The sequence below is a fragment of the Vicia villosa genome, linkage group LG1 (assembly GCF_029867415.1).
Source record: "Vicia villosa cultivar HV-30 ecotype Madison, WI linkage group LG1, Vvil1.0, whole genome shotgun sequence".
In the NCBI taxonomy this organism is placed as follows: Eukaryota; Viridiplantae; Streptophyta; class Magnoliopsida; order Fabales; family Fabaceae; genus Vicia; species Vicia villosa.
The window spans coordinates 103,232,233-103,260,089 of record NC_081180.1 but is presented as its reverse complement, the minus strand read 5'-3'; the positions used below and the strand labels follow the sequence as shown (position 1 = coordinate 103,260,089).

Genomic DNA, 27,857 nt, shown 5'->3' with positions numbered 1-27,857 from the left:
ATTTTAAAAAAACATCAAAATAAAATGCAATTTCAGTTTACTCTATCAATTTTTACTTTTATATGCAATTTCAGTGACTATCAATTTCTACTTATGTAAGATTTTTATTCCTTATCTAGTAAAATAATAATAAGTGCCTCAAATGCAATTTTTTTCTCAAAATAAATGTTGTGTCATACAAATGCAACATTTGTTTGTTTCTATTATCCCTTTATTTATTAACTTCCAATCTATAATTATTACTCCACTAACTATAATTACTAACAATATATTAATAAATGATATTAATTTTCTCATAAATCAACACATCTGATTTTTTTAAATCAACACGTCTTATATTTTTTTAAGAACGGTGCATAACACAAACAAAATACTTATTATGAGACATGTATAAAAAACAAACCCTAAATTCGAGGGTAAGTTTAAAGATTAAATTGATAATAAATAGTAAAATATAGAGATCAAATTGATAGCAAGATGTTAAAATAGAAAAACTATTACTATCTGGGGAGTTAAATAACTGGCTGCAAAAGAAAAATATTGCATTAGTTCAAACTCAACTCGTCAAAAAACAGAGCTAATTCTTGTGTTCCGTGAGCTAATAATATTTCATTACTTAAAGCAACGTTGAAAGTAAATATATGCTGAAATGAAACGATCGAAATCTTAATGAAAGGACATCAAAAACAATGTCCTACAATCATTTGCATAATATTATATTCCAATGTCAAAATTTTCTGGAAAAAGAAAAAGCTAAATATACAATCCAAGCAAACCTATTTCAGCACTGAAATGGCACTGAAATGGTAGCAATTGGATTGAATGGACGGATCTACATAATTCCTGTCACAAATACAGCACCACTACAATATACAAAGGCGAAGTGGACAAAGGATGAGGTGATATAATTGCTGGGTCATAAACTGGGGCTTCCTGCAACCAATCCTCCTATTCTTTGCCACATCAGAATCTCCGTAGTTTTAAGGATAAGAGCTCTATTGACTATATATACTCTATACATTCAATCTATATCCACCCGGATTTAAAATAATGATTGCATGCCACAGGATCAATGGTAAATAGGTCCTCAAAATGTAGGAAAGGTAAGAAAATTTCCCACTACAGAGGTTCAAGAGATCCACTTTTCAGTCTTTCCATCCTTGCTTGAAGCCCCGACAAAGCTTTCTCATCCATGGGATGTACCCCACCTTGCAAAGTATTCTCAGCTCCAACATGTTCTGATGCAAGTGGAATCTGACTGTGATGAAGTCCGTGATTCAAGTTGTCGCTAAAATTTGTCAATGGCCTAGCACCAGATTCTGTGCTCCCAGCAGCAGCTGCTAATTGCATGCTTTTCATTCTTTCTCTGATTGCATCCAATGTCCCACCTGTTACTGCAATTATAAGCTCCTAGTCAATATTCTTTCTTTAAAACTAACGATTGAGAAAACAAAAATTATCATACCTCCAGTCATAAATTTATCATTTCTTTGATCACCTAAGGTGTAGTCAGAACTTAAAACTCTAGATGCATAAGCATTCACCGCCCTATTCTCCTCATTATATGATGGCGGAAGATGGAAATTTGTTGGTTCGGGTTTCACATTTAATTTGGAATCATTCAATGCATTTGCATTTACAGGAGAGAGCGGCGCAAAATCGGGTGAAGATATGTTCAAAGATGCTGGTGGAGGAGTAGGCATTGGCATACTTGATGGAGTTCTTCCGGCTGCAGCATTTTTCGCCATCTGCCAAAATGTTAAAATCAATTACCAATTGTCAAAAACTCAAGTGTACTCACAATCATGAATACAGAAAAACACGATGCATGTTCAACTAAGCACATAAGTATTTTAATCAACCTGAGCAAGACCATCTCTGATATAAGTGCGAAATGCCTCACTAGCATTTTGAAGTTGATCAAATATGTCAACCTAAAATAAATCAAGAACCTTAATCAAATATAAGTGAAATAAAAGGATGCAGATGTTTATAACATGTGAAAAATAGCATGATACTTGAACACATTAAAGGCTAATTAATCATTCTAGCCTAACTTAAGAATAACATGAAACTTGGACATATACTTTTTAACTCTACCTCTGGGTACAATTGAGTAATCCGATAAAGTTCATATAGACCAATTGTGCAAGTTTGCTTCTCGCCAATCTTCTTAAATATTGCAGCCAACTCTTGCTGCAAATAATTAATTTTCAAGGATTAGAAACAAATAATACAAGGAATGTTAGGACATTGAAATTGCAATAATGGAGTATCATATATGTAATAACTCATACAAGGACAAAAAAACACAATTAAATTGACAGCACGCCCATATAACAAAATAATGAGTCAATTTACACCTAATACACTTTAATTTACTAAACTCCCAACTTTAATAGTATAAAAGAATGACATTGTCTTGACATGAATAGCATAGGTAGGTGTCACATTGACATTGCTATTATTGATGTTTTTTTAGTCATTATCAGTCATCATATTAAGGTCCCACTCAGTACATAGAATAAGGCCAGATAGAGTAAGACTAGATATTAAAATACCTCGTGAAATTTTTAATGAGCCTTGTATACATTAAAACCCAATGAAACCTAATCTGCACCTTAAGGAATCATAATTGTAATACCTAAAATACTTAGAAATACTAATTCATAATGATTACCTTTAACTGGGCATCAGCAGAATGCGTTCCAGCCGCTGAACTATTGGTTGCTGAATCACTCCAATGGTTTGGTCCCCCGGGTCCAGATGCAGTCAGCATTCTTGCAGCAGCCAGAGTCTAAAATTCAAGTGTTAGAACATATATACACATATGAATATTAGGACATATAAAAGTCGTCCCAAAGTAATTAACGCCTACCTCAAGATTAAGTTCAATGTAAGCAAGGATGATGGGTTGAGGTTTTGAATCGATAGGAACCATTGAAAGATGACCCTTTATTGCTGCACCACGAAGCTTAACAAGCTCATGCAGAACAGTTTTCACCATTCGCAAGGGTTTGTCATCAGCCCCAGCCCTATTAAATTGAAAGAAAACAATCAAAACTATTCTAGTCAAAGAGAAGAACAAATAGAAATAACTCAATCCAACAATAGATATGTACCTTCTCCTAATTTCCTCCATTCCCAAGTCTTGCAAGTATAGATGGATGCTTTGAAGTATGTGATCAAGATCAACATCATAGATGGTGCTTTGAAGAACCTGAATCGTATCAAAATTTATGTGAGATAATGCAAAAAAAATTAAAGATCAAGTTTATACGGGTAAAATTGTTGCAAATTTCAGCACTGATTTTCTTGTCGATAAAAAATAAATTCATATTTTTCTAAAATTAATGAGGTTGAAATTTATCAATATATAAAAAGTCTAATCTTATATAGCAGTTTAGAAAAGAATATCCAATATATATTCTACCTAGTTTGATAATATCCACTTACTGTTATAACTTCCAATCATGAACCAAAATGGATTAGATGGATGCATATGAAAGGGCAGTATGAATGATGGATTCAATTTCTAGGTTTCCAATAGCACACTATGGTGGTGCGGCTGTAGCAGCCACATTGGAGGAGGGAGGCTGCAATCATTTGGGGATTTCCCAGCCAATCAAAATAGTCTCAAGGAAAGAAAAAAAAATCATTATCAAACAACAGCAGCCTGTTGATTTTTGTCAACCCTGCCTCCAACTAACCTCCGCAGCCCACTTCCAGCCGGAGTTCTGCTTCCAGAAAACCTACATCCTATTTAGCACATTTTCCTGGCTCTTAAGAACGTTGAGTGTCATGATGTGATTGTCCCTACTCTTCTAAATGGCAGTGATGATAATAATGAGAGTCGACTGGGTGAAATGGGTGGAGATGGAGATGTTAAACATGAATTGGTTTTGAATGGTGATGTGTTAACTTGAAGAGATGAGAAATTTTGCCAATGCAACTGAAATCAGGAAGCCTATAAACCTACACACTAGGCAGTAAACTCTATTGAAGAGGGAAGCTGCACCTAGGGGAATGGGATAAAAAAGTAGTAGAAGTTAAAATACATAAGAAAGATGCGCATGTATTCAGGAATCCTTTCATTTGAATTTTAATGTTTAGTTACTATAAGACTTACTGAAACTTGTATCTTGACCTTTTATTTGTATCATCACTATTTACCGGTACGTTAAACTATGTTTATAAGACCTAAAGTGTTTATCGTAAATTATGAATATTCCATGATATTTGAATAATTTGCTAGTTTCTGCATTAATAGAATTAATTATTTGTATAAAATATTATGTGATAGCAGCACCTCGCTATGCTCTATACCACAGATAACACTGAAGAGAGTATTGACATAACATGACAACGCCACAGAAAACACTGATGAGAACAATTTGCTACAATACAAATATTGTAAACGGGTCATTCGACCTTTTAAATGCCAGAGTATATATATCATAGAAAAACAAACAAAAGCCACCCACATAAAGACAATTAGTTGGTGAATATCCAAATGAAACAACTGTGACCCCATGTCCTCAGCTATTTCATCCAGTCCTATAATCTTCAAAAAATCCAAATAAAGAGATTATTTGTTCAGTAAGATAATGCCCTTACAAATTTTAGCTATTGGGAGGCAAGTTACCTTTGTAAGCTTGATAAGGCATTTCACAACCAGATCAGAAAACTTCTGATTTCTGGAAGCAAGTGACTCATTTGGTGCTGGGGAAGGCCACCTCGATGGATCCAGTGGTCGTAAAAGATTAATTAGGACAACAAAGGATGAAGTTCGATCTGCATTATCCTGTATTGATGATCACTAGTCAGTAAACGAACTTGTACTTCTGATTTACAGCATGTATAAAAACACAAACTATCATTACTACAACCATTTGAAGTTTCATCTTAAATAAAAAAGAGTTATTCCAAAAAAAAAGAGAAAAATAAAAACAAAATGAAATAAAAAAAAGTCTCTTACAAGAATCTTAAGCATCAATACATTCAATGCTTTCAACAACTGGCTACCATCGTCCATACGAGGAACATTATCATCCAAGAGCCACAGAAGAAGCTCGGTAATGAGACTGTCAAGAGTGCTCTCTCTTACAGCATGTGCTAATCTTTTATTTTGAAAAGTCTGTAAAGGACAAATGATTTGTAATTATAAAAAATATTGAAAACATACAATAATATCAATATACCCCCAAGGAAAAATGGAGAATAAATTTACCTGCATGAGAGTGTTGAGCACATATTTACAGGACCGTGATGAAGCCCCGGTCAGACTGAAGTCAAAAGTTTTTGCAACCTATTTGAAATAATGAAAGAAATGTTAAAACTTCAATATTTCTTTCCAAAGAAGGGAAGTTATTTATAAAACTATCTTGCCTTATTTGCAAGGCATGAAACTAGCCTATCTGCATCTTTCACGAGTTCATCCATAGCATTGCCTTCTGGATCACTGGTGGCCTGAGCCAACTCATGACAAACAACTTTCATTCCTTCAACAGACTGCATCACAAAATTGTTTTGAAAACAGATGTAAAAGCTCCATTTTTCAAACTGGAAAAAAAGAGAATGGGAAAATACTCCAACGTTGTATCTATATTTGTGAACAGAATTGCCAATTTTCAACGTGTATTACTAATTCAAGAATTATTGTCCCATGCATAATGATTAAGATATTTGTGAACATGCTACGTCCACTACCTGCTCGGGAGAACCGAAAGAAATAATCTCAAGTGCTTCATTCCAATCAGTGGGGCCGCCGGCAATAGCCACGGGACGGGGCATCAACTGTCTCTCAACGGTACTATCAGGTTGAGCAAAATTTCTCCTGCATTAATAAGAAAGATGACTAAGAATAATAGGAACAGCGTAATTTTATTGGTGGGGGTTATTTAAGGGAAAAGGAAAACATTCAATAAAAATATTTGAATACCTCAGTAATGGACCAGCAAGAGATCTAGCCATTTCTCCACTTTGCTCCGCGACATCAGACCTGGTAATTGGAGCAAGAATATCTTGAATATTAAATTGAAAAGTTAAACATAGAAACAGAGACTAACAAACTCAAGAGTACAATTTCCAGCCTTTTCTCATCTATACAAAAATTTAAACGAAAAACCAACACTATTACAAAACAAAAACATTTCACGAGAACAATTTCCAGCCTTTTCACATCAATACCAAAATTTTAAACTTCTTAAGTTGATAATTTACAGAAAAAAAACTAACACCTTAATAGAACAAAAAAATAGTTCGAGAGTGCAATTTCCAGCCTTTTCTGGGTCTCATTGTCAATCATCAAAACTAAGGAAAAAACTGTATTAACGGAAAAAAAATAAGGTTCAAAATAATCCAGTTATCGAGTTATATTTCTGTTTTCATTTTATTATTGGTGATCACAATCAGGATATCAAAGCTTAGAAGACATATAATACATTAAATTTACAACATAAAACAAAAAGACTTGCCCATTTTCCCGGACGGAACGTCGTAAAATAGCTCTCGCTTCCCCTGGCTTTCCTTCCTTCTTCTTTTCCATCTCCCGGACCTGTCAAATTACGCCACCTTCATCAGCAATGCGGCATATCAAAAAGGGGATTGAAATGAGAAAGGTGAGAACTTACCTTCCACTTAAATCTATCATCTAACATGCTTTTTTGAGCATCTGTTAGTTTCCCAACAAATCTCCATATGTCCTCACCTGCATAGCAAGGTTATTCAAGAAAACAACTCAGCATGGCTAAAAGGTATTATGATAAAAATAAAAACCAGTTTTTGCATGAAAAATCTTCAAGTGGAAAACAATCACCCAAGGATATAAATGAATGAGTCGATGAGTCGTGTAGTTTAAATAATAAATATTTAAAAATGATCAGATATACTTTCTTCCAAATAAATTTCATGTCCAACCAAAGAAAAATATTACAGGGGCGGGAACAAAAAAACTCTAAGTGTTACGAAGATGGATTTATTCAGAATATACCATACCTAGAATCTTATAACCAGTGGCAAGTGCATTTAATGCAGCTTTCCTAATATCCCCATCGCGTTCAGCAGTTAAACTTGCAACAATTTGCAATGATTTCAACTGCCCGCTAATCTGTCCACATTACATTAGGAATAAATTATCTAAAACTGAAAAGAAAAATTCACTAAAAGAATTAGCCACAATACCTCAGCCCCATGATGATCGAGAATAAATCCTACAAGATCAGCACATTCAATTCGAGTTCGGTTGTTCTTAGAGCGCAACCCCTCCAATATATAAGGGAAACATTTGGATGCAGAATATACCACAACAAATTGTTTAGTCAGCTCCCGCATTTTTTCGCGTACTTTCTCAATGTTATGCCCTAACTGTAACATTTAAAAAATATCATGAACTTTTACTTACTTTTATCTGAATTAAAGTAGCCACTTTCCGTAGCACCCAAGAAAGGACACTAACTCTGATAAAAGAGAGATTTGCTGAAATATTAATATCTACCGGTGATGCTACCTATTAAATCTGTTAATACAAACCTTCTCTACAAGGCAAGGAAGAAAGATTGCCACTTCAGACTCTGTCAAAGAGTAACCTTCATCCTTCAAACTGTCAAGCAGTTCAGGAAGAAATTCCAGCACCTGAGCAATTAAATTGCATAAGCGTTAACTGGGACCAATATATGGGCTGCTTTTTAATTGTTTCCATAAGCTCTCCGTGATAGCTATGAAAACAACTTATAGCTGACATAAAATCATTTTGATTTTATATTAAAATCTGTGATAGAAATAGCGTATAATCGTATATATGAGAACTTAAATGATAAACAATTACAAGGGCTTAATCAAGTTGTTTATCCAAACAGGACCGTATTACACTTCATAAACCCAAGAAGATAGGAAAAGGAGAAAACTGAAAGTACCTTTAATAGACATGTTGTGTTTGATTTGCAGAACTGCAACACAAACCACCTCAAAAGAATGTCCAAAACTTCTATAACTTCCTTAGCAATGGATGGAAGTGCCTGTGATGTGTGATAGAAGATTGTATAGCTAATAGTACAATCAACAATTGAAAAGCACACAACTTATTAAGAATATAAAAAGAACAGCACCTTCTGCAGAATTTCAAGACCGTCAACTTGCTTCTTAAAATCTGCACTTAAGAGTCTCCTGTGTAAATCTTCTCTGAAATACCTCATCATATCATTCTGCAAGTTGCAAGCATTTATTACAATTCAATAACTAGGAAAATAAAATTAAACATGAAAAATGATAAGTCCTTGAAGAACAGGTCTACCTCAAGATCTTGAATTTGCTCAATTCGAGGATCCTCAAACTTAAACCTTCGAACAACCAATCTCTCTCTATCTTCCTGCATGCAAGACAATTAACAATTCAAGCATACGTCTTTTGAAAATTTGAAGTAATGTTTGGTAAATACTTCAGCCAACAATACCTTATTTGAATCCTTGATATTTAGCAAAGATTGAGTTTGGGCTGCTATATCTTGAACGGATATTGGTTCAGACTTTGCGCCCTTTATTGCCCCGGCTCTCTTCATGATGAGACATACAGTTAGACTTCCAAACAAAGTAAAAGAGTAATCAACAAAGAAAAAACTCAACATACCGAAGTTACAGCTCTATTTCCAGGTTTTGAAACACCGTTTGCTGTTGATTTCCCAACCTTAGTAACACCTTTCGATGTTACACCCACAGAAGTTACCCTGGCTGACTCGAATGACTCTGGGGACACACGTTGGGGACAGGGTGTAAGATAGAGATTAGTATACGAGGCAAAATATTTACCATGATAAGCATCAACCACGTGTAAAAAAAAAACTTTGTTGACGAAGAACGCACCTTGAAAAGCTCCATGTGGTTTTAGCTTCTCATGAACAAGTGCCAGAGCTGGTCCATGAATGTCTTTGACTATCTTTTCAATCTAATTGACCAAACAATTTAATTATGCTTGGTAACATGGTATCACATGAATGTTGAGGAAACAGGGAATGAAAAAATAGCATTTTTATCACACATACCATTTCATGCCCACTAACTCTCAATATCTCAGTAATGCAAGTCTCTGCTGCCTTGCGAACATCAGAGGATTTATCCTGCAAAGGAGCCATCACAAAATTGATATTCAAGGAAAGCATGTAATAGAACTGATTTGACAATGACAGACAATTGAGGACATAATTGAGTAATCAGAACGTACTGCCATCGCAGACGAGGCTGGCTTCAGCAGTTGTGCAGCTTCAGCAAAACTACTTAACCCAGACAGTTGCCTAGATAGCCAATCAAAAAGATCCTTGCGCCCTTCCGCACCAAGTTTGGAATCCACCAAAGCAATTGCAACATATGTAACCTACGTTAACATCAAGTTTAGGGACAAAGACAAATGAGCACAAGAATAATTGAATACAAAATCAGGACCGACCATTTTATCAAGATGAACAGCTGCTAGCCAAGAATCTAGAGTATTCAATACACATTCTCTCATGTGCTTCTTATTGTCACCGAGACATTTCAATATATCAGACAGAATGCCCTGCAATAAACCATTTTGAGAAAGTTAAACTTTTGAAAACGGAAATACAACATTAGCAACAGGAAAGAAAATACAAAGGCAGAACAGAGTTCACTAACTTTGCTTGACTTTTCTACAGCTTGACCCATTGCAGATGCAACATTACCAATTGTTGTCAAGGTAGCCATGACTATATTTTTGTTGCTATCATAGAGTCGTCCCCTAAGAGCACCAAATAATTCACCTGGTAATACCAGTCATCACCCGCAAGAATTTCAAAATTTGACAAATTTTATAATGAATAGGATAAAATTTGAAGAATTAATAAAACAAAGCAAGCAAGTCCATGAAGCAGACGAAATTGATGAGAGGGGTAGAGAGACAAAATTTAAAAAGCACAAAATACTAATGATATCGAGGTACCAGTTCCAGTTGCTTGAATGCGCTTATTAGCCTCTTCCAGTATTTTGTTTACAGCATCGACAGACTCCATACGAGCCTACATTAAGCACAAAAAAAAAAGGAGCTCAAAACGTGATGCAATAGCACATTATTGCACTTCCACTGTTCCACAGTTACTGACAGTTGAAAGCAAGCTTAATATACAAAACGAAAGGCGGGCTAATACAAGATTATTTCAACCAAACCTTCCAATCAGGGCTTTCGAAACTCTTCAAGAGAGTTGGGGTAATCTTTCCACTAATATCTTCACGAGGCAAACTATCAAGTCCACCAGCCCCTGCAGATGAAGATGAATCTGATGCTCTGACAGTCTTTTTGGGAACTGCAGATGCTCCCTGAAGCAAAATAAATAAATAAATACAATTAGAGCATTAGGAATCATGATACTACATAGAAGTTACACCACCAAACAGAACATACTTCAAATGGATTCTTCTCATATTCTGTATCAAGAGTACTCAGCAGTGCAGGCTTAACGTCGGTAAGAAACCCTTTTATGTCTACAAGGGAAAAAACATTAGATCTAACCCAAAGAAATAGTTAGATGTGGAATAGAATTTGAAAGTCAGCGCAAAGTCACCTGGCCCGACAAATCTATGCAGAACACCTAAGAGTTTAATTGAAGCATTTCTAGTAGCAGCTGCACTTGACTGAAGCCCAGTTTCTTTAAGAAAATCAATTAAATCCTGCAAAAGAGGAGTTGCATTAAAACTAAGAAATTTTTGCATAGCCAAAAAATATTAAATCAGAGAAATTAAAATACATGCAACAAAAAAAGCATAACATAAATTACCAAAAAAAAATAGATAGCAGACCTTAAGCTTTAAATGAGATACGCCAAAATCATCAACAGCAGAAACCATCCACGAAATTCCCTCACTAAGAACCTTAGGATTCTTATGCTCCTTCATGATCTTGTAGGCCTAAAATAAAAATAAAAGTTTTCAAATGACTATTTGTTTGCACATAAAAATAAGTGAAGCAAAGCAAGATGATAGACTATCAGAAAGATGCAGTATAGCTATCTATCTTATTTCTTACTCCGAGTAATACTGTCGCATATCAACTTGCAACAAAAAGTAAATAATTTATACTAATAAAAAATAATAAGAAAGTATACACTTTTAAAAAGAGATATTTTAAGCAGAAGCAATAACCAAATTTGCATGTTTAAAGGGCAGATTCGCCTCTTAAATCTCCAGACAATAAGCAATTACTACCTCAGTAAATAGAAATTAAAAAAAAAATGTAAATGCCACAGATAATAAGAAATGGAGGGATCACATACAAGGAAAAAGTCATGCCTTTTCAATCCATGAACATAAATATTTCATATAGACAAGTTTGGATCACACGTTTGCCGAATAATTATAATATATTTTTCCTAATGATAATCATACTTACTCTTTCAAAAATGAACCCTGGACCAACTGCTTCACAAAATGTAGTGAGGCATTTCATAGCATATGCCCGTGTCTTAATATCTGCTACACGTTCACTTAGTCCTACAAAAATGGAAACAGAAATGCGGTATCAAATCAGAATATCAGTCGTTCATAGAGGAAAGATGTGATTTTTGGTAGAAGCTAAATCAAATGACAAGAACTACCTGAAAGACAAAGTACTACACACTTCTTTGGGAATTTAGTTGCAGTTGAAGCTATATGAGTGACAACTTCAATAACTTGTTGTTGAACCTGCTCAGGAATGACAAGTGTAAGGGACTTGTAGTACTATATGCCGTTTTGATTTAGAAACTAGATAAATAAATCATTTGAAATCCAAAAGGAAATACATCTGAACCTGAACATTTTTCTCGCCCCAACCAGGCAAGGTGCACAGTAATCTAATCAATATTTCTACGGATTGGTCAAGGTTCTGTAAGCCTTCAACTTGCTGTTTCAGCGAAGAAATGGCTGCAAAAATCTAGCTTTAGCAACTTTACTCATCAAGCATGTACAAAAGACATCTAAAGAAAAATCAGAAGATAAAGTTCTCGTAGTGGATGAAACACAGTCCTAATTACAATGTGCTCAAAGTACAACAAAAATAAGTTGTTCATTACCCTAGACGGATAAACCTAAAATACATGTCAACAAAGAATAAAATGAAGTAAATACAATGAATGAAAAAGCAATCTTTTTTATTCCCACTTAAAAAACAACTTCAAGTCCTAAAAAAACATTGGCTAAGAAATGCCAAAAACTTTCCAAGAGATACTAAGACCTATATTAATTTCACACAATCATGACATCATTATCAAAAGCCAGAGAAGATAAACCAGTTCCACAATTATAAATCATCAAAACATCTGGGGAAAATTACATGTAAAACGTACCATGATCTACAAAAGAAAAGCATAAATGATCAAATTAATATGAGGGTGTTTAATGATGATGTTGGAGGTCAGATCCTCAACAAAGTTATCAATCCTTCTTCCAACATGATTCCTCCTCCAATGTTATTAAACAAAGTACAAAAACTGAATAGATGATTACCAACCTTCAAGACGCTCCTTCCATACAGAACTTTTTAATAGAGTGATGGTATCTGACTGTATAAGAGAACTTATTCGACTTTCAATCTCTTCAAGACCCATCTCAGTGGGCTGCATGCATTTAGATACACAAAGGTTGTATAAACTGTCATTTGTTAATCACATGATAACTGTGGCGGCAGATTCAAATCAGAGAGACAGCAGACAAATAAATATAATATTACCTCAACATCTTCGGGAGCTTCAATCGATTTTGAAGCCTTTTGTGAAGCTCCTTCTACTTTTTTGTTAGTAGTAGACTTTACAGCCACCCCTTTCTTGGCGATGGGCTGGAATGTGTAAAATATTCAAAAGACTAGTTCATTAATTGCATCAAAAAATGAAGCATAGCTTAGTTAGTTACAAGCAAAAAGATGCTACATACCGCTGCCTGAACAGGTCTCTTTCCACTGAGCATACTTGCAGCTGACCTTTTAACAAATGCACCTTCAGATGTCTGTATGTAAATCAAGGAATAATGGTTACATCTCCAAAGAAACCTTTCAAACATCGAAACTCAATGATAATAAAATGTTAATTCTTTCTTTAAAAATGTTACGCAAACTCCAACTGACTAGCATTTGTTTTCCCAAATGTTAACAGCAAAGTCTCGTAAATAAAGAAAGGATGTTTGGTAGAAGAGTACGATAAGACAACATTTTGAAAAACCAATATCTTGCATGTTACAATATATTGAAGAAATGAAACTAAAACCCAAATCTTTAAAAACTAAGATAAAAGATACACCCACCTCTGCAGAAGCACTTGCACGTGTATTTTGCACAGAAACTGAAATACCACTATTAAGTGTCAGCAAAAGATTCCAACAAGTACTTTAAGTTTGGAGGCAAATAAATCAAATTACAAATAAAAAGCAACCAAATTAGAGAATCAATTAAATTAGGAAGCTTAAAACAAATTTCAATCACAAGATTTAGCATAATTCATTTTCCATTGTCACTAGCAATTTAAAAAGAATTGCCTTACACATCTATGAGGACCTAATGTCGGATTGAGGCATACTTAGAAATGTGATGATCAGAATAATTTTAAGAATTTATTAACTGTTAATAATATCATTCCATAGGGATTAAAGGACACGGTGATAATCAAGATTTGTTGTCTACTTCATCATTATATAATAAAGGTCTGTGTGTTTCATCTTGAGAGGGTGGCCCCAAGAAAAGGAGAGTGATCAAAGGGACTTGGCCTCATATTCTCCAATAGCCCGATGTTGTTAAGAGGGTGATACTCAATATGACTCTGAATCTTATCCGCATATTCTGAAAAACAACTCAGCTGCATCAAGTGGTACATCATAGAACATATTGCAAAGGATGTAGGTAAATATACAGTTTCTAAATTTTGTTTGAGAGTTTGGAAAAGATACTTCAATTGTGGGCACTAAGGTGGGTGGTCAATTTGGGCCTTGTGGTGGTATCTTATTCTGCCTCTCCTTCAAATCTAATTGCACTGCAGTTTACTGCCGCTAAGGAGGGTTTTGCTTAATTGTTTTGCTTCAGCTTGTAGGCCCATGATGCAAAGGCACCCCATGTTTAAAAGGCTAAATCACATCTAAACTCACTTCCGGTACACAATCATTACTCCACAGCTTGATCAACCAATCAGTAAACTAGGATTAAGTCTTCAAAGCCTCTTTCTTAGTGCAGATAACTAGTAATTGATGTAGGCTTGGCCAACTAAGGCTTTGCTTGAATAGAGCTGAACTATTTTAAAAGTCCAAGACAAGGCCTGTTACGTGTTACATGTTGTAGGTTTACCTTAGGTCTGACAAGTGACAACACTTCTTTAAGAGCACAATCTAACCAAATAGCCGATTTAAAGACTTATTTCATATTTAGGCATTTAAATATGTCATTCATCATATCTCAATGTAGGTTAAGGAAAAATAAACCACCAAATTAACTTTGCAAATAAACTATACAATTCAATGAAATACTACCCAAAGACACCGCACAAGATTGAAATAGACTAGGGCTGGGATAATCTTTCTAAGGCTGTGGTCTGTCTTATTTATTTAATAGTCTAAAATCAATCTTAAGCTTTATGAAATTTTGGTATAACATAAAAGGCTTTTAGTGCACAGAGGTCTTCAAATAAGTCATAAATTTCCAGTGGAATAAACTTATAAACTCAAGTCTTTGATTCGGGCCAACATGCCCAAATATTTACAAAGGTGAGTATATGATTTTAACATATTTAAAAAATATTATTTACATTTACTTAAAAAAAAAAACAACCTGTAAGGACACTTTCTTAGATGGCTTAAAGACTGGTTTTTTTACCTATACCTAGACTTTGGAAAGTATTGGCCCGGTATATCTAATAAATAAGCATGGCTTGGCCCTGGCCCGATGTAGACTAGGCATAGAACCCAACTGGGCAACCTAACCTATTATGATCCCTATTAGTAATACTGTCCTCTTTTGCCTTTTTCCCTTCCCAATAGTATTTTTTTTCCAGTGAGAAAAATGTACAAACCTGTGGAAGTACCACCAGGCGCAGCATCATCAGAACCTGAAATCATTTCTGAAAGCTTTTTCCTTCTAACATCATCAAGTTTCTCCAGTGACCTTTCAAGAGGTCGCATGCCAACTGACTGCAAGAGAATGAACAGTACAATGCTCAAAACCTCAACAGCAAAAGCAAATTAATAAACATGCAGGCAGATTTAATTGTAAAATCTTTACCTTCGCTATTGCTGCCAATGCTGAAAAAGCAGCATCCCTCACATCAGGAGTGCCATCATTTAGACACTGCGAGATTCAAATCATCAGTATTGCATAGTAACAAACAAAAATACCCAGACAAAAACACTCACAGTTTGCTTTGTTCAACAGAAACACGATTGAAGAAAACTAAATCCTAGAATAGAACAAAAGAAAACATAGAACTTAATTACCAAGACAAATGAACACAATTTTAATCAAACAGTTTATACATCAACTTCTAGGTGGTTCTACACTAAGAAAAGAAGGGGTATTAAACTAGCATTTAAATCAAGCAGACTTAATCTGCTGAACGATATGAAAATCATAGTAGTATCTACCAAAACATATTTAAGAAAAACATAACATGTCAACAGATCAAAAGTATGCAGCAAAACAAAACTGACCTCCATACAAATTGGCACATAATCCTTATGCACCTTTGTAATAATACCCTTGTTGCTTGTTTCAATACAAAACGTAACCCAGGTCATTGTTAATGATCGCACGAGGGGAACTTTATTTTTTGTTGCTGTCCTAACATCTGTAGCAGATCAAACATAATATATTCAATAAGAAGCAAAATGCAAAAGGACAGAGCTGGCGGAAAGCATTGACACAATAATGTAAAGCTCAACCAACAGAAGACAAACAATAACTTGAATTGCTCATCAGAATCCAGGAGTGGTTGATATTGGTAAATTAAGTAGCAATATAAAATTATGGCCAAAATACAGAAAAAAGGTAAAAAAATCAAGTTTTTCAAGCACATACAGAAAATAGAAACTGCAATTCTATAATCTTCAGTTTGAGAATTAATTTTCACCAGAAAAAAAGGTAAAAAAATCATGGGCATGGTTTGTGAAGAAAAAAGAAAGCAGCAGGTTCTGAGTTTCTGTAAATTCAATAATCAGATCATTTATCAAGAAATTTGAATTCTTGTACCAAAAAGAAATTGAAATTTGAGTTCCAAGCCAAATATAGAGCACAGAAATGATCATGACAAGGGAACCTGCCTTCAACAACATCAGCGAGGCTAATGCATCCAGCTTTGTGTATCGCTTGAAGAGTCTGGGACAACGCCTCAGTCATGGTAGGTTTTTTCTCTTTCAATTTTTCCTATTCAAGAAATAAACACAAGAAGCAGGCATTATTTTTGAAAGCGAGGAAATTAACAATTCACACCATGCAAACAACAAATAACAATTTACTTTAACAAGAACCTCCACGCACAATAAATTTATAACTCCCACGTTACCACCTCTAAAGGCATTCGAGACAGAAGACAAGCAGCTTTCTCAATGCCAAATGCAACTTAGAAATGCACAGGTGTGTGTGTGTGTGTGTGTGTGTAAGTCAGTGATCAGTTCAAAACCAATCATGCTAACCAACTATTTGAAAATAAAAAACAACTCGATTACATGAAAATGTAGGCAAGAAACATCAATGATATGGGTACACAATAGAGAACCGAAGACGTTAAGTTTCTAAAACTTGAATAACAATAATAATGGCTGTCAAATAGTACTTACAAGTAATACAGGCAATAAAAAACGAGAGCTTGCAGAAAAATGAGTTCTTAATCCCCGAGCAAGATTGCCAATAGCCTGGACAGCTTCAACAGCAACAGCAATATTCACATCTGTAATAAGCTGCAAGTAAAAACTAATGGTTTAGCTTTAGAAACATGTACCAATGACCGAGACGATGGCTCAATCTTTTATGTCATATTTCAGTGGCCAATCTCATTTGAGCTTCCACACAGCACATATTATAATTATATTCTATGTTGTTAGAAATTGAACACTATATTTGAGAGGGAAAATAGACCCTTCATACTATGTACAAGCTTAACCATAAAAAAAGCCCTAGCTTTTTCAGTGTCATAAAACATATGTAATACCTTCTTTAAGGTTCGACAAACTTCAGAAAAATCACCAGGGGAAATTCTTTTGGTTGATGCAAGCTTTGTTAGCTCACCAACAGCCTCCTTCCGTTCAAGCCATTTGGTAGCTTTCTAAAGATTAAAACGATTAAAAGGGGGAAAAGAAACTGAGACAGATTCAATGTGATAGAAAGCAAAGGTAAAAGTTGCTAGAGAGACAGAGAGATGTGGCAGAAAAGAACTGACCACTCCATCCCAAAACCCTGATTTCTCCAAAGGAGTCAAAATATCAACCGGATCAACAAGCTCGTATTCATCTATTTCTTGATGAGCTGACAATAAAAGGGTTACAACAGGTAGGTATGTTAGTGCCACAGATGAAAAACAAACCATATCTGAGAAAAGAGAGCATGTTCCATCTCCAACATCAGCTGCATACCATCAGACCCAGATTCTTCAGCAGGGCCAGGGCCCGCAACCTCAGATACAGTTTCCTGTTCCGGTTCCTTGTCTTGCTCAGATCTAAAAAATGGTGGATAAAAGAAGTTTCAATTGTCATGGAGTAAGGTAAAATTTGGAGGCTTTACTACCAGCAAAAATTATGCTGGAAATTGGGCTTGAGTGAAAAGACCCATTTAAAACAGCAAGAAAGCTTTCAAGTCTTGAAAAGCTTTTCAGGTTGTCTAACATTTAACTATTCAATTTTTTTAAAGAATATTTTAGCATCTACCCTAGATAAGCTATACTTTTTAAAGGAATAAAATTTAACTATAGATCAATAGTATACTTGGATCCACATTGCTCATTCTCCATCAAATTGACAAAAATAAAGATTTAAAACTGTAACAGTATTTTCATGTTCAGCTCTAGTATTAAATACTGTTTCAAGGATCCAGACAGCATTTTGACATTTGAAAACATGAATCTCTGGAAAATATTAAAAAAAAACGCATAACGTTTACAAATATCACATCTTAAAAAGAGAAATGACAAGCGGGGATAACATAAAAATTGCGTACAAAATAACGATACGTAGGAAAAAAGAATAAAAATGCAGAGATGGATTGTAACATGTTATGTCATTGTGCATTGAGCTCAGAAAGAATCTTCTCAACGCACTGAAAACTCAGATACCTACCTTATTTTGCGGGTTGGCTTGGCTGTCCCCGTAACATTTACAACTTCTGCTTCCAACTCTTTTTTCTACAGAAAATGAATAGTAAATTGAATGCTTCACAATTTATATCAGGAAGAGAACATAAGAATTCATATAACTAAGAGGAACAGATAAGCTTTACCATTGTGTCTCTCATTTTCTCAAACAAGATTGATTTTACATTATCTTTACCGATCCAGCGACAAAGTTCAAGAGTCAATCCTTTAGAGCATGCACGAACATTTTGATCTTGGTGATCAAAGAGTTCCGGAAGCATCTTCAAAATTCGTTTTGGGGGCACAATTTTAGCTCCAAATTCACTAGCAGCACAAAGAAAGATAATTAAACCATTATATGAGATAACAAAACAGAAACAGCTATTATAGATTTTGCAACGACATTCCAAACCTTAAAGCTTGAAACATAACATCTATTGCAGGCACCACCGCTTTAGCAACTTTGTTCTTAATTGCTTTCTCCATTGCATCCTAAATTACCAAAAGTCTTGATCAAGAAAGGGTGAAACGAGTGACTAGAAGATGCATAGTTATTGATGTGTAAACTAAAATCCCAAAGAATCTAATCTTAACAACCCGAAACATTGAACAAACTTAAAACAATGAATGGTAAAAGATTATATGAATTCAATGATTTGGGGGGATAAAAAAATCTTTGAAAAGATTACATGAATTCAACGTTTGGGGGGATCAAACCAGTGAAAAGATTTATCTATTTTTATTGACAAGCAATAGAATGTAGCAAAACCCTTAAGGTATTAATTTATTCGTAGAAACTAATTATTGAGATTTAATTTCAAAATAAACTTATTCACTTTTGCACTGTAAAAATTATCAATGCCTTAAGAAAAGCAGATACAGAAATGTATGACAAGCAGATGCAAAACCATTTCTGTCTAGGCCCCAAAGAGAATTCACCATATCAAAAATTAAAACAGGGCTAAATGAAATCAAGAGATTGCTAGCAATGGAAATACACAACAGAAATGGAGCCATAATATATAGTTTCTTTGAAAAGAACTGTCATACCCGGGATAATAGAAAACATGACTAATTAAATTCAAAAGTTTGATAACCTAGTAAACAGAGTGATCAATGGCGGCCAACGACGGGGCTGTAGCGGCGGGGCAGTGCAGAGGACGGCCGCGATGACAAGAGGTCTAGTAGCGCAGAATCAAATGGTGGCCGCTATAGAAAAAATCGTGGGTTGGGGGGGGGCCTTCCCCCATTCCTTTCCTGGGGGTGTCCCGTTCCGCTATCCTTTCCTCCTCTGGAAAACCAAAATTACCCCTTAAATTTAGAACATTTAAAGGGTAATTTTGGGGTTTTCCATCAAATTTGAGACTCAACCCTATCCTACCTTCATCCATTGTTTCTCTTCTCCTTTCGTGAATACAGCCACCGTACCAGCATACAAACCTTGTTCTTGCATAGTAACATTTCCCTCCTCTAGGCTTTTGTTAGAGTGTTTTCTATTAAACCTTTTGCTTTGATTTATAAATTTTTTTAGGGTTTTGACGTTATTTGTTGAATTTTCATTAAATAAATGTATATAGTAATTCATGTAATTTATCCAAAAATATCAAATAGTTGTCATTCTGCTATATGATATCCCACATTATGGGTCAGCCACTGCACGCCATTCTCCGGGATTGGCAACTATGCTAGTAAACAGACAACATAAAGGGAGCTCATTTTTGTGTGTTTCAACAGAATCGGTTCTCTGCTATATATACTATCATCAAAGGAATTTCAAATTATCAATTGAGACTAACTTGTATGTGCCAAATCATGAAATACAGTCTCATACTCCTCGTAAAGAAGGGGACTTCAGGAGGATCAAACCTTAACAGTGTCATCCATATTGTCTCTCTAGAGAACTGGGATGATAAAGTTTTTCCATTTCTAAGGTCTATAAACTCAATTCCTAGACTTTCATCATTTTACAAACTCTGAATTTTCAACAAAATTACAAAATAAATAAAATGCAGCAGTGAATGTCAATGTGTTCACTGCCCGGGATGAAATACATAGTATAAATTTAGCAAAAGCTAGCTAAGAAACCAGTCACTCAATTCAATCAGAAGTAAAGCAAGAACTTAGGAATATAATTCTAAAGAGAATATCAGACACCATAATTGACACCATGACTGTAAATGATAAATGATGTCCTCGTATAGACTATTTTAAGTCAGTGGGAAAGCGCATACCATTGTGCAAATGCCACCACAAGCAGAACAAAATTGGAAATAATCACATACACTCAGGAAGAACAAAGCTCTCCCACCACCAAACAAACTAAGAAACAAAATGCTAAACATCCATTATTAACTATACCTGACTATGTAACGGCACACAACTAAGACACAATTAGAAAAAAATACAAGCCACAAATCTATTGTAATCACATATGCAACAAAATTAACATTTCCATTACTGAAACTAACAAAATTTAAAGAGAAAAAAAACCAGTGCAACTCACTACTGAAACAAAACATAACCAACCTCCAGTCACCTAGACATATGACGCCTACCAACTCTAAAGAGAAACCACAGCAGAAAGGGAAATAATAGTAGAAAACCACTCAATGGCAACGGAATCAAATAGACATAAAGAAAATTACCAGAAACGCATCAACAGCCTCCAATTCCACCCAAAGTAAAAACACTGCCTGAGCCTTCTCTACTGTCTTTGGCCTTCCCGTCAAACATTTAGCCACGACAGCATCGCATACCTCCTTCCCATACCTGCCACAAAATTCAAGTTCAAACCAACACTAGAATGGCAACTTTACACAAAAACAAAATCAAACAAACCATGCAATTAAACATGAACACCAATAAAAATTAAGAACGAAATTATCACCTCCCGGCGTCAGCATCTGCAGCTCGCAAGTAAGCAATCAACGCATCAAGTGTCTTCTCCTGCACAGGAGCATTCGAATCCGCCACAGTCTTTTTAAAAAAGTGACCTGCCAAATTCCAAATTCAAAATTCAAGCACAAATAAACAAGATCCAAATCAAAATGCACAACAACAACCACCAACTACGCAAAATAAACCGTATCCAGATCCAAACGGTTCCGAGATCGGGAAGCAGAGTTCAAAAAAACGCAAAAACCCTAACCAAAACCAAAAACAGAAACAAACACTAACCAAATTCACGGATGCGAGAGTCCTTGGGATCCGTAATGGAGTCGAACAACGAAGCCAATTCGACATTAGCCTCATTACGCACCTTCCAGTTTTTATGAGCGAGACGATCCTCCCATGGAAGCTTCTTAGCCTCCTTTAACAACTTATCTTCCTCAGACATTGTTGCTCGCTTCGTAACCTACAATCTTCTCACTCAAACCCTATTGATCTCTGCGAATGGCACCGAATTCTAGAGAGAGAAACAAGAGAGAGAGTTCGGTTTTCCCTTTTGTTTTGTATGCGGCAGGTGCAGTGCCGGCAACAGGGAAGAGGAAAAAGAAGAAATATAAAAATGAAATGAAAAAGAGAGAGAGCGTGAAATTGAAATTGCTTTTTATCTTAGCTTCAAAAACACTGCAGAAGAAATGAAGAGATAGAGAGAGAAAGAGAGGGAGGTTATTGTTTTTTTAATTTGGTTTTTTAATTCTTTTTGTTATTTAGTTTGAGACGTTTTTCATAACCACGCTCAAGCAGTGACGGAGCGTGAGCAAACGACATGCGGGTTTTGAATTGGAGGCATTGCGAACGAATTACGGGCAGTGCTAACTGCTAAACTCTCTAACGGGCTAATTTAATTTAAATTTTAAATTAATTACGTAAAATGATACATGTGGACGTATTATCTTAGGAGTATTTTGACCATTTAATGTATCTAACATTAATCTAACTAGTCCTAAATACTATTAAATTTGTATTAAAAAATATATATTTAAAAAAAATATTTGTATTTTCAAATGAGTATATATTTTATAAAAAAATATCATCAATGTAATAGTTTGAATTAAATAAAAAAATAAAATATATATTTATAAGATAATTGAAAAATGCAAATTGTATATAAACAAAAATTCATACACTAATTAATTTTTAAAATTAAATAATATGAAATATTATCATATTAATTATATATGATAAAATATTTTAGCAATAAATTTAACTTTACTATTTTGAGATTTTGTATATATAAGATGCTCTAAATAATCTAAATAATATAAATATAAATTATAATGAAATAAAACAGCCGAATAAAAAAAATGATTAATTAACTTAAAAATTGGATTAAATAAAATAAAAAGTTTGATTAAGTTAAAACAATATTTAATAAATAATAAATAAATTTTCATATAAAATAAAATAATAAATCATTAATGAATCTTTAAAATCAAGATGGCATTAACAAATATTTCATTTTCATCATATTCATATCTATATAAAAAAAAAAAGAGAGAGAGAAATAATGAACATGTGATGTTAAAAAATACAAACCTCGTATGTATAATCCAAAACGTAATCGAGATAAAATCTACAATGGGATAACTATAAATAACAATTATAAATAAAAGAAAAATAAAGAAAATATAATAATTGGATGGTTAACTTGAAAATATGGGTTAAAGAAAATTAAAAATCAATAAAATCAATAAAATAGCAAAAAAAATGTGAATTAAAAATAAAAGAAATGAATTGGTAACATCAAAATTGGATTAAAGAAAATAAAAAGTTGATTGAGTTAAAACAATATTTAATAAATAATAAATAAATGTTCTGTAAAATGGAAAAAATTATAATAAATAATTAAATAGATAGATATCTTTAATAATAATTATTATTTTCATAATAATATTTACTAAATAAATAACAAAATAAAACAATATGAGTATAGAAGAATATTTACTAAATAAAATAAATAACTAAATAATAACTAAAGAATATTTACCTCCCCGCAACTGCGATCGGGAGGGGGATGGAACCACTTGATGCCAGAACTCGCCCCCGAACCGGACTAAATCTGTGGTATAAAGCCAAAAAAATTTAAACGTAAAAAAAGAATTTTAAAAATTTTAAAAAATTAATAAAAAATTGAAAAGAGAATTTACATTTGACTAATTCTATTAAATTTAAAATGGGAAGTTATTTTGGCAATATTTTTTATTTAATATTTGATCAATTAAAAAACCATTTAAAATTATTCAAAAACGTGGGATTACAAATTTTTTATTAAATAAATTAATAAATAAATAAATGTAAATTAGAATTATGAAATTATAAAATTAACCTCAATTTTGACTCCAAAATTATGAAGAGACTTAACAACTTTAATTAATAAGATAAATGGATAATTTCAAATACCAAAAATAAGGGCATTGATAATTAAGTGATAAAAATCCAACTCAACTCCTCTCTTGTTTTTTTTATCTCATTTCTCTGTGCATTCCGTTTGATTGAATAATTGATGGAATAGAACATGGTATTGATTGAAGTTGTATTATTTTGATTAATTAAAATTAAATGGAGTCCAGTAGAATGGGGGTGATATGAATTTTATTTCATTTATTTTTTTACCATCATATTTTTTCTCATTTCATTTGAACGGAAAAGAAATTTTGTCTTTGTTAGAAATTAGAATCACTTGGTTGGTGAAAATAAAGGGTTTGAATGGAGGGAGAGAGAGAGAGAGAGAGAGAGAGAGAGAGAGAGAGAGAGAGAGAGAGAGAGAGAGAGAGAGAGAGAGAGAGAGAGAGAGAGAGAGAGAGGAGAGAGAGAGAGAGAGAGAGAGAGAGAGAGAGAGAGAGAGAGAGAGAGAGAGAGAGAGAGAGAGAGAGAGAGAGAGAGAGAGAGGGGGAGAGAGAGAGAGAGAGAGAGAGAGAGAAGGTGAGAATATTTTTATTAACCTCGATAACAAATAGGGATGACAAAACGGGTCCGGCCCGTTTTGCCCACATTTTTATGCGGGACAGACCATGGTTTTAGGCTCTCGCCCTCTAATGTGACCGCTCTGCCCCGCCCCATTTTTTATGCGGCCTTTTGCGCGCACGCACATTAACATAAATTTTGCATTTTTAGGCTTATAAATTTAAGTGCCCACGGGCTTAGCCCTCCCCACCCTCATTTTTTTTTGGGGCGAGCCAAGGTTTTAGGCCCGCACCCTTAACTATGATCGTCCCGCCCCGCCCCATTTTCTTGTGGGCTTTTGCGAGGCGGGCCTAAACAGGACAAGCATGCATGTTTGCCACCCCTAATAACAATACCTCCAGAGTATTTTTGACGCCATGTTATCTTAATGAAAAAGGAAAATATCTTTGGAGATGTTGTGAGCTTTCGAGGAGGAAAGTATTTTTGGAGAAGCCCAATCGAAGTCACCTCTGCACGAGAGAGATATGTTGGACATGACTTAGAAATATTTTCTAAGTTTTAGATGAGTTCGAAGAGTAAGGTGTGGCATTCGACGAAGAATTTGAATTTGAATAAGAAGTAGCTGAATTTCGTCCTTATCCAATTTCAAAAGAAGACGCGTGGAGCCTCAGGGCGAAAGGAATACACGCTGAGCAAAATGTATCATGTTATGGGGGAAAGACCGTTGAAGACAGTTGATTCGATTTATTATATATAGGAGTCTTAATGTTAGGAATCTAAGTGTTCATTCATTTGTACAAGATCTCATATAAACTCAAAGTATCTGCATTATAGAGAAAGAGTCCCTTGAGAAATGTACGTGTAAACAGCATCTTTATTCAGTTTGCAACTTGTCTTTTTAGAATTTATTCACTTCTTGCAATTTACTTTCAATTGCTTTTACTGCAATTTTTTCACAAAGTTACTTTAAGTTAACTTAGATTAAAACAAACAATATCTAAAAGTATGAATGTTGGCAAAGTGTTATTAATTTCACAGAACATAGTCTAAAATAAAAGCACATGTTGTGAGTGCATATCTTAATAAGTCTATTTTTAGTGATGTCAAAACTAGGTCTTTAGAAGTAGAATGTATTGGACGGTGTCCTCTTAGGCTAAGGTGTGGTCATGCATGAAAACACTTTCATGATCATTCTAAACTTGTTCATATGCATATGGATTAATTTCACAAGTAAAAAAATAGTGTTATGAGTGAAAAGCACACTAGAGGTCAATGCGCAACTCTTGGAGGTCGACATCCACTGAGCATGAAAAAGAAAATTTCAAAATAATCACCTCTTCCATGCATAGGTCGACGCACAGAATGTACAGGTCGACGCATAGGAAGACACGGGTCGACGCATGGCATGTAGAGGTCGACGCATGCTATGTTGAACAAACACCCGACCTCACTGCCTTATGTAGGTCGATACATATAGAGCTCCAGAGGTCGACGCATCGCTCATTTATAGGCATTTTTTTGCATGAATTTTTCAGATTTTGCCCTCTTTCTCACACACATATAAATACATTCATGCAACACATTCAATATAACTTTGAAATCTGAAAGAGACAAACATTCTTCTCATCTTCATTCTTTCTCAAGTCCTTTCATCAATTACACATAATAATTCTTGTTGAGTGATCAAAGACTGGGAGCGATAACGTCCAAGGTTAGGGAGTAGTACATTCCGATTGGGTGAATAATTTTGGGGTTTCATTGAATAAAACCATTGAGGTTTAGTCCTCCAATATCGGATTGATTTAGGGTTTTTTTATAAGAAGCTTTGGATTCTATTCAGCCGAGTGAAAGCCTTGAAAAACTGTGGATTCGGTCAAGGGAGTAACGGTAACCGGCGGATTAATTCGAGATTGTTGGGCGACTTGATCTTACTTAAGATCAAGGGAAGAGAAGATAAAGAAGCAACATCAAAATTGAGTGTTTGTTTATTGCTTTAACTTCTCTTATAATAACAATTTGCAAAATGATAAAAACTATCTCAATTCCCTTTTGGAATTGGAGGCAGACGTACCGTTTGGAATTGGTATACAATTGTTAACTTGATCATAATTCCAAGTGTTAAATTGTGATACAAATATATTTCATGTATAGAATTTCAATTGTTAATTACAATTGATATTCACAATAAACCACACTTAGAACACATTGACTTGCTAACAATTGCAAACCAACTGTTTGTGAAATTGTTTGTGCATAATAACTTGTGCGCAACAACTGTTCCACAATTTGACTGAGTTAAATTGTCATTTATATTTCATTGGAAGTAGGTGCTTGAGTGTTTAATTGTTCAAATGAATATTTTACAAAAACAAAATTATTTAAGCTATTTCTCATTCTAAGTATTGCTCACATTTATTAACGGTTTAGTCGCATATCTGATTCTATCAATAGTGGCTCATAATAAACGCGAGTCAATCCTGAAGCGCTTCCACAATCCATTTCGAAAACAAATTTTAAAAACGTACAAATATTTAGTGGGATTTATTCACCCCCTCTCTAGATCTTAAGCCTAACATTTAACACATATCCTAGGATCAATCTAGTCGATCTTGTGAGTAACCTAAAAACATTTGTTTTAGACGACTAGCGCTTATTTACCAAATTTCAGGGTAAACAAATTGGCCGCCTAGTGGGACTGTGCTATTTATTAGAATCTTTGTTCTTGTAAAAAAAATAGAGAGTTTTCATTAACTCTTTTATTAGACTTTGTTACATGAGACTAAGAATTAAGAAGTGGTAAATTTTCCACAAACAACGAAGAAATACCTAAGAGATGATACATTAAGAAAATGGCTAATCAAAGTCAGCCAAGTAGTCAAATCCGCCTTACAATAATGAAGTGTCTCCCCCAGTCTCTTCAATGGGGGAACTACGGTTTCAGGACCTGTATCAGATGCTATACCATCCTTGGCAAGTTCTATAACACCCTTCTACCCAACATGCGTATTTAAAAAATTAATAACAAACATCACCTTCAAGGGTGTCACACATCATAAAAACATAAACACACAAATAGTCCTACTCCGTAACACGGGTTACCAAAAGAATTTACATCATACATTTTTCATACCTGAGATGTCACACGGCATCCAAACACACCTGAACAACAATGCATCGGAATACATTCATTTAGACAAACACAATTATTGTCTCATAATAAAATCACTTCATTTAAAACTTAGGGATAAAAGCCAAACATCACATAATCTAGTTAGGATTAACAAAATAGAAAAGAATACAAAATATTCTTAAAAAACTTGAAGCAAAACGTCCTCCAGTGGTACATGACCAGAGCACGACTCAAAACCCATAATGCTAAACGAATAAATAAATAAACAAATAATAACTTCTCCAGCTCCAATCGAACTAGAAGCAACTATAATCTTCGGTACCTAAGTGATATCGTTATAAAACACCATTCCAATAGAAGGGTGAGAATTCACATCATTATAGAAATTATATAATAACATATAATGAATAACATACATACACAAATATGATTTCACCACACTTCATATATTCCATATAGATAGCATCACTCAATTATAATATTATTTTTAAGAATATAATCACAATTCACATTTTCACAAAATGCATTCTTTCCACACAATTCTACAATTTTACATAATCACAATGTAACTCAATGCAAGACAATGCA

The 27,857-nt window shown here is 34.3% G+C and overlaps 1 protein-coding gene across 2 annotated transcripts; it reads right to left on the bottom strand.

Moving 5' to 3' along the window:
• Window positions 1-645: 645 nt before the first annotated feature.
• Window positions 646-21,879, bottom strand: LOC131643761 (protein MOR1-like). 2 transcript variants are annotated; one of them, XM_058914077.1, is made up of 54 exons: window positions 21,467-21,879; window positions 21,177-21,282; window positions 20,935-21,058; window positions 18,702-18,781; window positions 18,436-18,613; window positions 18,276-18,340; window positions 17,577-17,659; window positions 17,384-17,469; window positions 17,156-17,269; window positions 16,785-16,904; window positions 16,269-16,371; window positions 15,660-15,796; window positions 15,235-15,300; window positions 15,026-15,143; window positions 13,275-13,312; window positions 12,909-12,980; window positions 12,709-12,813; window positions 12,490-12,595; window positions 11,791-11,903; window positions 11,597-11,684; window positions 11,392-11,492; window positions 10,803-10,910; window positions 10,568-10,673; window positions 10,408-10,487; window positions 10,173-10,322; window positions 9,949-10,024; window positions 9,645-9,769; window positions 9,436-9,546; window positions 9,214-9,363; window positions 9,035-9,109; window positions 8,856-8,937; window positions 8,623-8,738; window positions 8,450-8,548; window positions 8,291-8,365; window positions 8,106-8,201; window positions 7,914-8,015; window positions 7,531-7,632; window positions 7,183-7,365; window positions 6,997-7,108; window positions 6,633-6,709; window positions 6,477-6,556; window positions 5,942-6,001; window positions 5,710-5,836; window positions 5,389-5,511; window positions 5,231-5,308; window positions 4,979-5,137; window positions 4,646-4,804; window positions 3,123-3,220; window positions 2,879-3,035; window positions 2,681-2,797; window positions 2,101-2,196; window positions 1,863-1,934; window positions 1,466-1,748; window positions 646-1,388 (listed from the first exon to the last, which is right to left on the bottom strand). In XM_058914077.1, the coding sequence occupies exons 1-54, from the start codon at window positions 21,624-21,626 to the stop codon at window positions 1,120-1,122; spliced, it is 6,066 nt and encodes a 2,021-aa protein (XP_058770060.1). In that variant the 5' UTR covers window positions 21,627-21,879; the 3' UTR covers window positions 646-1,119. The 2 variants fall into 2 exon arrangements, with proteins under 2 accessions (XP_058770060.1, XP_058770059.1); XM_058914076.1 differs by having other exon boundaries at window positions 646-1,394; window positions 21,467-21,878.
• Between the last annotated feature and the right edge of the window lie 5,978 nt (window positions 21,880-27,857).

Bases quoted from the DNA above. Each gene is read 5' to 3' on its own strand.
- LOC131643761 (XM_058914076.1), bottom strand. From the start codon at position 21,626: ATGTCTGAGGAAGATAAGTTGTTAAAGGAGGCTAAGAAGCTTCCATGG. The intron at 8,202-8,290 runs GTAGACCTGTTC...TGCAACTTGCAG, and splicing joins AGCAAATTCAAGATCTTGAG to AATGATATGATGAGGTATTT. The intron at 5,837-5,941 runs GTATTCAAATAT...TTATTAATGCAG, and splicing joins CTTGCTGGTCCATTACTGAG to GAGAAATTTTGCTCAACCTG.